General features: G+C 44.1%; 2 protein-coding genes across 3 annotated transcripts in view; one reads left to right on the forward strand and one right to left on the reverse strand.

Annotated features, from left to right (window-relative positions):
* LOC113207532 (2-oxoadipate dehydrogenase complex component E1) overlaps window positions 1-4,669 on the forward strand; it is an 11,276-nt gene extending 6,607 nt beyond the window's left edge. The window contains exons 4-18 of one of the 2 annotated variants that reach the window (XM_026424144.2): window positions 199-415; window positions 521-682; window positions 982-1,058; window positions 1,144-1,257; window positions 1,349-1,623; window positions 1,702-1,806; window positions 1,910-2,045; window positions 2,135-2,266; window positions 2,367-2,487; window positions 2,684-2,980; window positions 3,237-3,439; window positions 3,513-3,633; window positions 3,707-3,895; window positions 3,971-4,056; window positions 4,136-4,669. In XM_026424144.2, the coding sequence (XP_026279929.2) occupies window positions 199-415; window positions 521-682; window positions 982-1,058; window positions 1,144-1,257; window positions 1,349-1,623; window positions 1,702-1,806; window positions 1,910-2,045; window positions 2,135-2,266; window positions 2,367-2,487; window positions 2,684-2,980; window positions 3,237-3,439; window positions 3,513-3,633; window positions 3,707-3,895; window positions 3,971-4,056; window positions 4,136-4,246 (2,346 nt within the window). In that variant the 3' untranslated portion in view covers window positions 4,247-4,669. Of the gene's footprint in view, window positions 1-198; window positions 421-520; window positions 683-981; window positions 1,059-1,143; window positions 1,258-1,348; window positions 1,624-1,701; window positions 1,807-1,909; window positions 2,046-2,134; window positions 2,267-2,366; window positions 2,488-2,683; window positions 2,981-3,236; window positions 3,440-3,512; window positions 3,634-3,706; window positions 3,896-3,970; window positions 4,057-4,135 lie in introns of those variants that run through there. The other variant, XM_052264377.1, reaches the window with a different exon arrangement.
* Window positions 4,321-13,005, reverse strand: LOC113207531 (F-box only protein 11). The gene is made up of 12 exons (XM_052264376.1): window positions 12,814-13,005; window positions 11,398-11,796; window positions 11,158-11,311; window positions 10,724-11,067; window positions 10,422-10,646; window positions 10,082-10,326; window positions 9,693-9,996; window positions 9,312-9,615; window positions 9,000-9,220; window positions 8,554-8,772; window positions 8,227-8,434; window positions 4,321-8,137 (listed from the first exon to the last, which is right to left on the reverse strand). The coding sequence occupies exons 1-12, from the start codon at window positions 12,908-12,910 to the stop codon at window positions 8,008-8,010; spliced, it is 2,850 nt and encodes a 949-aa protein (XP_052120336.1). The 5' UTR covers window positions 12,911-13,005; the 3' UTR covers window positions 4,321-8,007.
* Window positions 13,006-13,011: the final 6 nt, after the last annotated feature.

Consider the following 13,011-nt stretch of genomic DNA (forward strand, 5'->3'; position numbering starts at 1 on the left):
CTCATAACGCCTGGTAGGTAGGCAACATCTTGTCTGCAGTGCACGCGCGTACTGCTGGGTGGCCTACCTCGAGTTTCGCAGGCGCCAAGCTCTTATGATTTGCCGCGTGAAACGGTGAAAAACTGACGAACTTTCTAGACGATCCCATACGTGTTTGGTAGTTATTTTTCACGTTGCACTGTGCCGTTTTTCCTACAGGAGGAGGAGCGCGAGTGGCTGTGGGCGCGGCTCGAGCGCGTGGCTGGAGAGCAGGTGGCCGCCGCGGACGCGCGCACCGCGGCCGAGGCCATGCTCCAGTCGCAGGCCTTCGACAACTTCCTCGCCACCAAGTTCGTCTCGTTCAAGCGGTACGGCTGTGAGGGAGCAGAAAGCATGCTGGCCTTTTTTCTGCAGCTCGTGAACTCGGCCGCCGACGGTAGGGTGCGTTCCAATTTCAGTGAAGTACTGGAGTGGAAGTTTTTTTTTTTGTTTTTTTTTAACCCAGTGAAAACAGACGAGACGTCGTTGCAACGTGTTTCAGGTGGCGTGGAGCAGCTGGTGGTGGGGATGCCACACCGGGGGAGGCTGAACTTGCTCACCGGGCCGCTGCTCATGGACCCCAGCGTGCTCTTCAGGAAACTCAAGGGTCTAAGCGAGTTTCCCGACTCAGCGAAAGCCTCAGGAGACGTCACCAGCCACCTCAGTACGTGTCTGTAGCGATCTCCGACTGTTAACCGCTGCTCCAGAAAGTACGTCCGCCGTCCGCCTTTAATCGCCGTAACGAAACGCCGAGTTCAGCCTATGCAAGCTGGTATAGCGCCTGGTGGGTAGGCAACATCTTGCCTGCGGCGCATGCGTGCATTGCGGGGTGGCCTACCCTGGGTTTCGCAGGCGCCGAGCACCCGTGATATACCGAATATGAATCTGAGAAAAACGGACGAACTTTCTGGACAGTCTGTGTGTGCACATTGTTTTATTACTGCCTTGATGGTCCCCCGACAGTCAGCTCCGTGGACCTGCCCAACAGCCGCGGGGGCGCGTGCCACGTCACGGTTCTGTACAACCCTTCGCACCTCGAGGTAAGTCAACGGGCGCATCAGAGGCGGGGCGGTGTGGTGGTGGATCCCAGGATCCCGGACTGACACGAGGCACCCCCTGAAACAGGCCGTCAACCCCGTGTCCATGGGCAAGACGCGCGCCCGACAGCAGTCTCTCGGCGACGGCGACTACGCGGCGGCCGAGCCCCGCCGCTGGGGCGACAAGGTGCTCAACCTCCAGGTGAGGCGCGTGAGGGTGCGGTGTGCCCTGGGCGGCGGACAAAGCGACTGCTGGCAACTCTGTGCTCACCATGGCCCTCCCGCTGCCGCAGATCCACGGCGACGCCGCCCTGCCCGGCCAGGGCATCAACCAGGAAACCCTGGCCCTCTCCAGACTGCCGCACTTCGAGGTGGGCGGGTCCCTGCACCTGGTCGTCAACAACCAGGTGGGCTTCACCACGCCCAGCGAGCGCGCCAGCTCGTCGCGCTACGGCACCGACCTGGCCAGGGTGGTCGGCGCCCCCGTGCTCCACGTCAACGGCACGCGCCCCGAGGCGGTCATGAAGGCCGCGAGGCTCGCCGTCGAGTACCAGCGCCGCTTCCGCAAGTGAGTCCAAACAAAATTTTCTCTTGCATGAGCTTAATTCCTCCGCCAAGGCGCGTTATAATGCCCCGTCTGGATCAGGGACGTGTTCGTCAACATGAACTGCTTCCGGCTGTGGGGCCACAACGAGATGGACGACCCGACCTTCACCAATCCCCTGCTGTACAAGAAGGTCCGCGCCGGCAGGTAGGAGTCGGGGGAGGGAGTGAGGGGAAGATCACTGTGGCGGCCTGGCTGGCCGAGGCGATAATTCTGGAGGACTCGCGGCTATCACTGGTTTCTTGCGCAGGAGCGTACCGGACACGTACGGTTCCGAGCTCGTGGACAGAGGGGTGATGAAGAAAGGGGAGCTGGAGAAAATAGTCGCCGACCGCATGGAGTGGCTCAACGACAAGCTGAAGAAAATCGACAGCTTCGTGCCCAAGGTAAAGGCACAGGTCGATGAACAGTTTGTTCCATCCCTTAATACAAGGGCACTGTAACTAAACTCCCGTGGTGGCGCATGGTGCTCCAGCCCACATACTTCCAGAGGCAGTGGTCCTCCGTTGAGCAGGCTGGCGCCGCCGTCACAAGCTGGGACACGGGGGTCGACGTGCAGCTCTTGCGACACATCGCTCGGAAGTCTGTCGAGTACCCGGAGCACTTCGTAAGATTGGCCTGAAGAGAACGAATGTCTTAACCCTGTTGCATATCGTGACATTTCACAAATAATATCATTAATTATTTCCTAAAAAAACTTACCGCAGAACGTGCACCCACACCTCAAGAAAATTCACGTGGATGCCAGGCTGCGGCGTGCTGAGGAGGGTGCCGCCATAGACTGGGCGACGGCCGAGGCGATGGCATTCGGATCTCTTCTCGCTCAGGGCAAGTTCCGCACCCCGTGGCGTTAGGTGTAGTACGCCGTGCACCACCTGTTGCAGCGCATGCTGCCGCGCGGGCTGGGCTGCGCAGGTCGCCCTACGAAGCCGTGGTCAGCGTCAGCGGCGGTAGGCAACCCGCCCGCGCGACTGCGTGCGGTACAGCATGACGTTGGGGCTAATGACGAGACCCTCGCTTCTAGGATTCGACGTGCGGATAACCGGGCAAGACGTGGGGCGCGCCACATTCTCCCACCGCCACGCGATGCTGGTGGACCAGGAGACGAACGACATCTTCATCCCGCTCAACTCGATGGAGGAGCAGCAGAAGGCGCACCTCGAGGTGGTCAACAGCCCGCTGTCCGAAGAGGCCGTGCTCGGCTTTGAGTACGGCTTCAGTATCGAGAATCCAAACAGGCTGGTCATATGGGAGGCGCAGTTTGGGGATTTTTTCAACGGCGCCCAGATAATCATCGATACTTTCATCACGAGCGGAGAGAGTGAGTAGCCAACCAGAGAACACGATTTCGTCAGAACGACAGCAAGTATGATGCCAGTGTCAAGATTTGTTCGTTTTGGTGGCCTGATTCGACGTCATTTTGATATCAAAAATGACATCATTTGCTGGATAACGTCGAAGCAGACCACCAAAATGACAAAATTTTGGTAATTTTGAAAAAAGCGTGTTCTCTGGGCAAACACGGAGCCAAGGGGAGAGGGGACGCCCAGCTTTAACCACCCCGACCTTCTTTACAGCCAAGTGGATGCAGTGCTCGGGACTCACAATGCTGCTCCCGCACGGCTACGACGGCATGGGTCCTGAGCACAGCTCGTGCCGCCTGGAACGCTTCCTCCAGCTGACGGACTCCAGCGAGGTACGGCCAGACGGGGAGGACGTCAACTTTCAGGTCGCCAATCCCACCACCAGCGCGCAGTACTTCCACCTATTAAGGAGGCAGGTGGGTCCGGTTGCACCGCCGCGGGGCGCTGCTGCCTATCTGACCAGTGGTGAAAATGACACTCTGTCGACAGGTACTTCGAAAGTGGAGGAAACCTCTGGTCATCGTCGCTCCCAAAATTATGATAAGAATGTCGGAAGCGGCGTCTAGCCTCATGGACATGGCTCCTGCTACGACATTCAAGCCGGTAATAGGTAAGGTACCTGTGAAATGGCATACCAGGAATCTTTCGATGGAAAAATAATGACGACTCACTGTGCTGTGCAGGGGACACCTCCGTGGACCCCCTGCGTGTCGAGCGAGTACTGCTAGTGTCGGGCAAGCACTTCCACGCGCTGGACAACCAGCGTCGACAGCTGGGGCGGAAGGACGTGGCCATCGTCCGTCTTGAGGAGCTGTGCCCCTTCCCCGTGCACCAGCTCAACCAAGAACTGAACCGCTTCCCCAAAGCCAAGCGTAAGTAGTCTGCGGCACATGAAAGTAGACGCGATCGGCTGCAGTGGACTCGCACTCAGCCACGTTATGTTGCAGACTTCATCTGGAGCCAGGAGGAACCGCGCAATATGGGAGCGTGGACCTTCGTCAAACCTCGAATAGAAAACATGGTGGGGAGAAAGGTGCGTGACACAGTTCGTTGCTTTTCAGAATGCGCATATGTCTACGCTCAAGTGAGTGACTCGATTTAACATTTGGCAGGTTCATTTTACTGGACGAGATACACTTGCTGCGCCGGCTGTGGGAATAGGCCACATTCATCAACAACAAGCCAAAGAAGTAATTGAAAACCCTTTTACAATCTCCATGTGAAAATCTGATACACATACAAAAATCATGGAAATGTATAAGAAATATGTAATGTAAGCTTCAAAGAAGAAAACATATTTAAGATACACCAGTTTATTTTTCATTTTTTTGCAAGCACATTATTGTACACAGAACAATAAGGTCTGATTTTGTTTGGAAATATGTTACTTGCTATATCTAATTATAATGTAAAACTTGAAGAAATGTGGCAGTAAGTTCTTTCATGGTAGAAGGCTCAATGAGACACATGAATACGGAAGTCTTGAAAGACTCAAAAGCTAAGTTCACCTGATGAAATTGGTACAAGGTGCTTGAAGAGTCGTGTGACCCAATAGTTAACTGATCAATGTACATTTACTACACGTCACACTGATATATGACACTAAATTGTAGAATTAATAATAAAAACTATTAAGGTATCTGCAATACTTGCTCATTAACATTGGGTGGGGATGAAGCTGGCAATATGCTCTTCATATTAACCAGCATGAGGACTAACCCTTCCAATGCAAGGATTATAATTCCAAATAGAACTTTGAACATACAATTCATTCCCCAATAAATTATCTTTTCTCAATGAATATTACGCTATTTGACAGAAGCAAAACAGTAAATAAAACATGAAAATTATCAACATTATTGGCAAGAAAAGTTTACAAGATATTTTAAACCCGAAGCATGGAAGTCTCAACACTCTAGCCTGGTATGTTGAGCCTTCCTGAGGCCAACCACTGAGCACTACAGTATCTAAGCCACCGAAATTGCTTTCTACGATGGCTCTATGGCACATAACACTGAATAATTGTAGTGGTGAATTGAACCAATTTTATACAATCTTATCTTCAAACAAGTTTCTTGTTCTTGTATAGTACATAACACTTCATCTATGCTTGCAACATGAAGTTCCAAACAAAGCCCACATGTACATTTTAAAGGGAGGAGGGGAGGCATATGACTCCCCTAGTTCAACACAGTACAAGACTTTTAACATTACAGGAATTAGGTCTTGCTGACTTGCTATCACATTCTTTTTTCCATACACAGGATCTCTTTGTATCTATCATTTCTCACAAGTATGATAGAATTGGCACAAAATTCGCCAGAATATCTCTTAAAGCTTCTAGAGCACAAAGAATGGAGATGATTGATCAAAAACTGTATGTGCTTTTCAACAGAACTATTACAGAATAGATAAATAAATAGTCTTTGAACATTTGAAGAAAGTTCAATTTTGTTTTGAAACATATAAATTCTGGGACTGTTAACTTAACAACCACCACTGATTTAATAATACCTAATCACAAAGTTTGCTTGCATATTCTTAGGAAAACACAGACAAAACCACAATTTTGTAGCAGATAACTAATTATGAAAAATGTGAACATTCGTGAATCCAGTTCCCAGAAAGCAATAATTCCACAAAATGTAGTGCAACACAGTTATTAGATGTAAAGGCTACCATGAATCAAAAGCAAGCACATGTATTATACAATTAGAAAATAACACTTTCCATTAGCACTACAGGAGCATCCGATATGCTAACATTTTTTGAAGAGGGCGTACAGTTTACCAATTAAAAGCATTATATATCAAATCCATTGGAGTTTGAGTCTTAATTCTCTTCCAAATGCCCTTGAACAAATGCTTGCAGACATGCATTACAGGATAGAGAAACTTTATTCTGCAGTGCGTGTCTGCAGGCAAAACAGATCCACTTTCAACCTCGCAAAACTTACATGGAAAATACAAAAAGTGTTATGTACAAAACAGCATGTTATTGCAAATACTAAGTCAGGAACATGTGCCACTGGGCTACTTGGCTCAGCTCGACCCTCCAATGTACCTAACACAATGTTTCTAAGACTGGAACCGGTAACAAAGTTACGTGTCACACTTGCAACACATTAACAACATCTCTGAGGCATGAAAGTTATTGACACTCATCAAACCAATACAGCCTCACTTTGAAGAGTGGCAGAAACAGTGAGAAAAGGGAAAAGCATATTCCACAGAGTTCCTTACACAAATAATTTCCACAAAGCAAAATGATTATCTTCAATAACATAAAAAGGAAAAGAAAAAAAGAAGAAATTTAAAAATGCAACACTGCTCAAACACTTAAATAGTAAAAAGATATGCTATGATGAGTCTCACCTCTTGACCTGTGGTAACCAAATTGGCGTTATAAAAATTTGTTTTTGATCTAAAGGTTTACAGTTCACCGATACATAAATAGATGCCATTCTCTCTCCCTCTCTCTCTTCTATTGATAGTGGCAAAGATATTTGTTTTGTTAGGTCATTGGTGGGTACGGCATAAATATTCATGCTCGGGATGGACAATTCATTTTACACGAAAAATTATATGTAAATTTTAAATAATTATTAACACTTATGCAAATGATATAAATCTATGTTTATTTACATAACAGAACATAAGTTAATGTCCCTGTAGCTGAAGATAACAAACAGTTTCATTCAAACCAAAATAAAATTCAATCAAATGAAAGAAAAAGAAAACAGTAGTAGTACTTCAAGAAAACAAATATTTATTCTGAATGAATGATCACTCTACGATATATACATTTATATAAACGAGATTCCTGAAGAGTCAAATATGATCTCAGGGCCATAAACATCTGTTCTGAAATCCTTAAAATAGGCCAGATGTAGTCTATTCAGTCAGCACATGCACACATATGTATAAATAAAGTGAGAATATGTACACAAACATTCACAACTCACTCACACAAACACGCATCACACAAGGACCCACTTCGCCACAAGCCTCCACAAACCACTTGTAAGACTGTCTCCATATACCTCTGAGCCGCTCACGTTGATAAAAGTGCACATTCCACAACAGGGTGAAAGATGGGTGATGCAAAGACAACTAAAACCCACTACGATGCAGTTGATATGAAGTAGTTTCACTGTTAGACACCTTTCTTCAGGCACAAGATAGATGGCACTTGAATCTTTCACACCCGTTGCTCTCCAGGTGCAAACACAAAATTTAAGTTGGTCACAAATACCTGAAGCACATGTGAACACAGCACATGAACAATTGACCCTTGAGGAATAGTTCAATGGAGCATAGAGTGGTGAAATCCAAGAACAAAATCAGTGATGGCTGTCACAAAACCTTTCTAAATGACCTGATTATACAATTAGTGATGCAAGCTTGCGTACAGTACAAGAGGGGAAACTTAACTTACATGATAACTTCCTCAGTCAATCAAAACATATACAATAAAACACTACAAACTAAAGTGAAAATATGACAATCATCAATGCAGAAAGTTTAAACGCAATATCAGAGAGAATGCAAGAATCAACAAAACAATATAAACAAAAGACACTATAAAAACAAGGTATCACAGCACTGAATGGAGGATTTTAAACATAAATGTAGCTTAATCTCTGATAAATGATTTTATTAAAAGGAAGGGATGGGCATCATGTTCAAACATGCATGCAAAACAAGAGGTTTGCAAGAATACCCAACCCTCCTGACAAGGAAAGTTGATCAAGATTGTAAAAAAACACCAGTTTAAGGAAATGTACCGCTAATGAACTAAAGCAGATTGTTGAGGATTGCAGAGAGACAGTGGCTCCTACTCGTCACCAAATAACAATATGAGAAACAATTATGAAAATGATGAACTCTCTAACCTGACAGCCATCGCCTGATAATGTATCACTCACATACAGTCATCATGATGACTGAGTATGGATTCCAATGTGGAGGCTTTAAAGCACATCTCAGTTAACCATTAATGTGTGAGATCCTACAGGGGCAGCTGAGTCATACAAAGTGTCAGTGTCTTGAGTAGGCTCTCCTTGAAGTTGACATTGGTTGTTCAACGTTCCAGCACCACAGTCACAGAAAAATCTGAAGAAAAACAACAAAAGTGAGTAATTAAGGAGTTAAAATAAAAATATTTGAAGACAGTTCAGTGGAACAATCGATGAGACAAATACCTGTCATGTCTTATAAATTCAACTGTATGACCAGCATGGCAGACCTTAATGCAATTCACACAAATGGCGTTTCTGTCAGTTGTGTTACAAGTCTGGCAACGATAGAAGTCATGCATTGGAAATGAGGTGTAGCTCGAGATTTTATACAGGCACTGGCCATCAGTCACAGCTTTTTCAATAGCATCCTGGTTACTGAATATTCTATTTTCTGGATAAGAAAACACAAGGAAAGAATGTAGTTAATTTCAATTTAAAGATTCAGAACTCAAAGCACAACAGTATGAGACAGCAAAATGGACCTGCCAACAAGATCAATTACGGTAATACCTTTTAAGAGTGGGTGAACACCACTTGCTAAACAGAGTCCACCAAAACGATTGTTGAAAATTTCATTGTATTCTAAGGTTGCAGTTGCTGTATTGGTGATTTCAACACCTGCAGCTTGTCCATCAAAGATTCTATTTCGTCTCAATATTGGGTGAGATCCAGTAGAAATTAGCACACCCGCTTGGGCATTGCGAAAAATGTCATTACCTTCCAAAACCCCTAAAAAAAAAAAATGTTGAATAGATAACAAAACAATTATATAATATTTCATATTGATAATGTATGTCCAGGATAAATTCTAGAAGTTAAGTAATAAGATATGTCTTGACATTGCACAAATATTGTAACAGTAGTGTGTATTAGATGACTTAAATAATGTACAATATTGTGCCAATATCATCCACTGCTTTAGCTATAAGATATCAAAAGTAAATGATGAATATTACCTTTGCCACCACTAAACACACAAATGCCACCATCTCTTCCATCAAAAATTTTGTTGAGTTTTAAGGTCGGGTTGGACTCTGTCTTAATCCAAACTCCAGCCATGGCATTGTCAAATATTTCATTCTGCTCCAGAAGTCCAAGTCCTCCATTGTATACAAGCACTCCACCATTCTGACCACCCCAAATTTTGTTACCTCGGATAATGGGATTACTGCCCGTCCTGTACAACATTATTAACACATATTAATGAATGTGGTGATAATACATATGACGGTGTGGACTGTAAATGCTGATATATAACTGTTACCTACCTAATCTGAACTCCAGAGTACATGTGGTTGAAGATTTCATTATCTTCCAGTCTTCCATGACCATTATCATAAAAATAAACACCAACTTGCTTGCCGGAATGAATACGATTGCGTCTCAAAATGGGAGTGCTACCAGTAGTGATCCACACACCAGCTAAAGAGTTGGAGTGAACTTCATTCTCTTCTACAAGGCCTCTACCTTTCTCATGTACATAAATACCACCATGTTGACCATCATGAATCACATTGTGTCTAACAATTGGGTCACTTGAAGTTCTGATTTGAATACCAGCCAGAGCATTGCCTACAAAACAAAATTCAAGATTGATGCATAATGCACATAGAATGATTCAAGTCAGCTTCAAACTATGAAATACATACCATGGATATCATTATGTTCAATCAACCCCCGTCCTTCACCAAAAATATAAACACCACCTTGCTGTCCGTCATAAATCTCATTGCGGCGTATAGTAGGGTTGCTGTTAGAAGTGATCCAAACCCCAGCAAAGTTGTTGGAGTGAATTTTGTTGTCTAAGAATTGACCAAGCCCATTCTCATGGACATAGATACCTCCTGTTTGACCATGGTGAATTTCACAATTTACAACAGTGGGGTTGGCTCCTGCCTTTACTTCAAAGCCAGCAATTCGGTTGTTATGGATGTCACAAGATTCAAAATAACCCTACAGCAAAAATGACAATAAAAACAGATAAGAAAAATAATGGGCGCATAACAACACAAGAGCAGCAATGGGTTCATAAACTCACCATGCCATTGTCAAAGGTAAATACTCCTACATCGCGGCCATGATGGATATGATTTCTTCTCATAATAGGACTTGCACAATTTTTCACCCAAATACCAGCAAGCGCATTGCGACTTATTTCATTGTCTTCATACAAGCCTTGTGCATAGTCCGTCACATACAGGCCCACATTCTCACAATCACTGATATCACAATGTCTGATTGTTGGATTAGCTCCCATACCACTCACACATACAGTGGAACCCACTAATGGAAAGAAGAATAAAAAACTTAGCTGTTTGATACCAGTAGATACTGCTGACCTCATGAATAAATATGTTCCAGAGTAAAATATTGCTTACCAACTGAACTACTTCGTATAATGCAATGATCAATTGTAGGGCTACAATTTTCTCCAATTTCAAGGGCATAATGCTTGTGATGAGGTGTTGTGGATCCCACATCAGGAGAAAACTTTAATGTTACATGCCCTAGGTACGCCTGCTTAGCACCCTCAACAAACATAATAGTGGACTCTGATTCACGGTCCAATATCACAGATTCAGCAACATTTCCAGGGGCCGCACCTAAAATGGGTAAAATTAATAAAGCTGGAAATTAAGTGGACTGTACTATTCAAAAACAACTAGGTCCTAGAACGTACCAATAAGAGACACATCACAATCGATGACCAGAAATTCGCCTGTGTATGTCCCAGAATGAATAAAAATAAGAGCCCCATCTCCAGCATCAGTGTGAAGACTTTGTCCTTTCTCATCAGCATAGTCCAAAGCAGCTTGAATAGTGTTGAAAAAAGGAACTTTTCTGCCTTCAAATTTAAGGTCCTGGTAACCTTGTCGTACATGGACACCTCGATACAACTGCTGGAAACTTTCCTTCCATGGGTTAGCATGTTCACAGTCTGATACATTCTCAAATTCAAAGCGACATGGCTCTGGGTTGAAAAGTGGAACATCATATTCATATAATGACTGATAAAGTTTTTTCCTGTAAAGGAAAAGAAAAACGAACAGAAAATAAGAAAATTGCAGTTAATGGTGTTAGAACCTAAAAGGTGCAGAGAATATCTCAACTTACCAGAGTTCCACATCATTAGCAATACTCCTGAACCGTCTGCACACTTGGCTGACTCTGCACAAGTCTTTTTCCATCAAGTAACTGAAGACTAATAAAATTACTTCATCTGGTAGATCATGAAGAAGGTACTGAGCAGCAAACGTGCTGTTTTGAGCTAGAAACAATTAAGTCAATAAGACAAGTTTTGGATGACAAATATGGTTGGTTGTATACATTGCAAGGCTTTGGAGCTAAACTTACATTCCCTTTCAACACTGCTAACAGACTGTGTCCGTCTTGGTCGTTTTCTTGCTGGCACCATGGAAGCATTATCAGTGGCATTGAAGAACATTGTGGGAGAGGTAGATGGGGTGCCACTTGCACTGCATGCCATGCTCTGACTTGTTGTGCAACTGACAGCAACTGAGCTTGTGCTTGGTCCACCGTCATTGTGAGGAGGTGATTTCCGGCGAAGGTCATAAGGTGGGTGGTGGATTACGTTGCCTGGTATACTTGCTCCCGAGGCAGTTCCTGGAGGGTCTGGTGTACCCGATGTAGAAGAGCTACCACTGCTTACAACAAAAACTACTCCGGAACCAGCTGCGGCAGCTGCAGAGGTTGCTGCTGCAGCTGCTGCACCGGCAGAGCTTCCTGCAGGTCCTGTTAAAATAAACAGTACATAATTTAAAAAACATGACAAAGATTCAAGAAAAATACAAATGTCACAAAGATTTATTCAATACAGATATGTATCACAGACTCAAAAATAATGCTATAAAATGGGTTATTTAAGAAATGCAACCAATTTCCAAACTATGGTATGTTTTTGAGACAAAAGTGTGAAAGAAAGCAATAAGTGCGAATGTAATAGCTATTTCAGCCAAAATTTACAGATGAAAAAAGATTTCGGCCAGTTTGGTCCATGTACCAAGATTAACAATGTACACAATAGATATTGCCGAATAAATAATCAAAAACAGCACCCTAAAAAATTGTAAGACATTCAAGGAAGTTAACAAATGCTACTTATCCACTAATACACTTTTTTTTTTCTTTTAGTAGTTTGTAAACATAGATGGAATTGAAGGTGACAGAAATAGAAAGATTTGAGAGAGGGGGGAAAACAGGTAACATGAGGTATGCCACAGGATTCATACTGGATAAAATTAAGAAATGCAAAGCACAATAGGAGATAACTTGGTAATAATAGCTCGAGATCGGCCGACAACAGGCTTTGTTTATGTGTCATAACCACTACTTTAAATCAATCCGGTACAAAATGCGGCCCAAAAAACTAATCTACAACGCGAAAATCTTAAGTAGTGAAGTAAATTTTACAAGAAGCAGACAAATTTAGTCGAGAAACAGATGTTGATTGGGCGATATGTTGGGGTCTGCTCGCTACACTGAACACTGAACGTACGCTGGGAAACCTTGACCGACGTCCATTAGGCTAGGCTTCTCAATATAACCTGACGATTTAGCGACAAAATGTATGGGGCTGACACAAGCAAGATTAGCCATGCAAAATGTTCTAGATTACGGATAAAGGATCAGCCGGATTCCTGATAAATCTAAATCCCTTTCGAAAGAGGTATTAGGAATATTGGTGTGGAATTCTAAGTGAACACAGGATTCGGGGAACGAGTCAAACCAGCCATTTCAAAATCGACTTACCTGCGCTTGTGCGGGGTGGAACGGGTACTCTATTAACTCCTTTTCGTCGGGATCTTCTAACGTAAGAACGTGACGGTGTACAGGACGCGCTGGGCATTTTGAAAATCAAAAAATTGACAACACAAGCAAGACTTAAACAAAGAGGATACGTCCGAGGGTACTGGCGGCCATTTTCTCCTTCTGAAGACGGAAGCAATG

The sequence above is a fragment of the Frankliniella occidentalis genome, unplaced genomic scaffold (genome assembly GCF_000697945.3).
Source record: "Frankliniella occidentalis isolate FOCC.00 unplaced genomic scaffold, Focc_3.1 Scaffold18, whole genome shotgun sequence".
Taxonomy (NCBI): domain Eukaryota; kingdom Metazoa; phylum Arthropoda; class Insecta; order Thysanoptera; family Thripidae; genus Frankliniella; species Frankliniella occidentalis.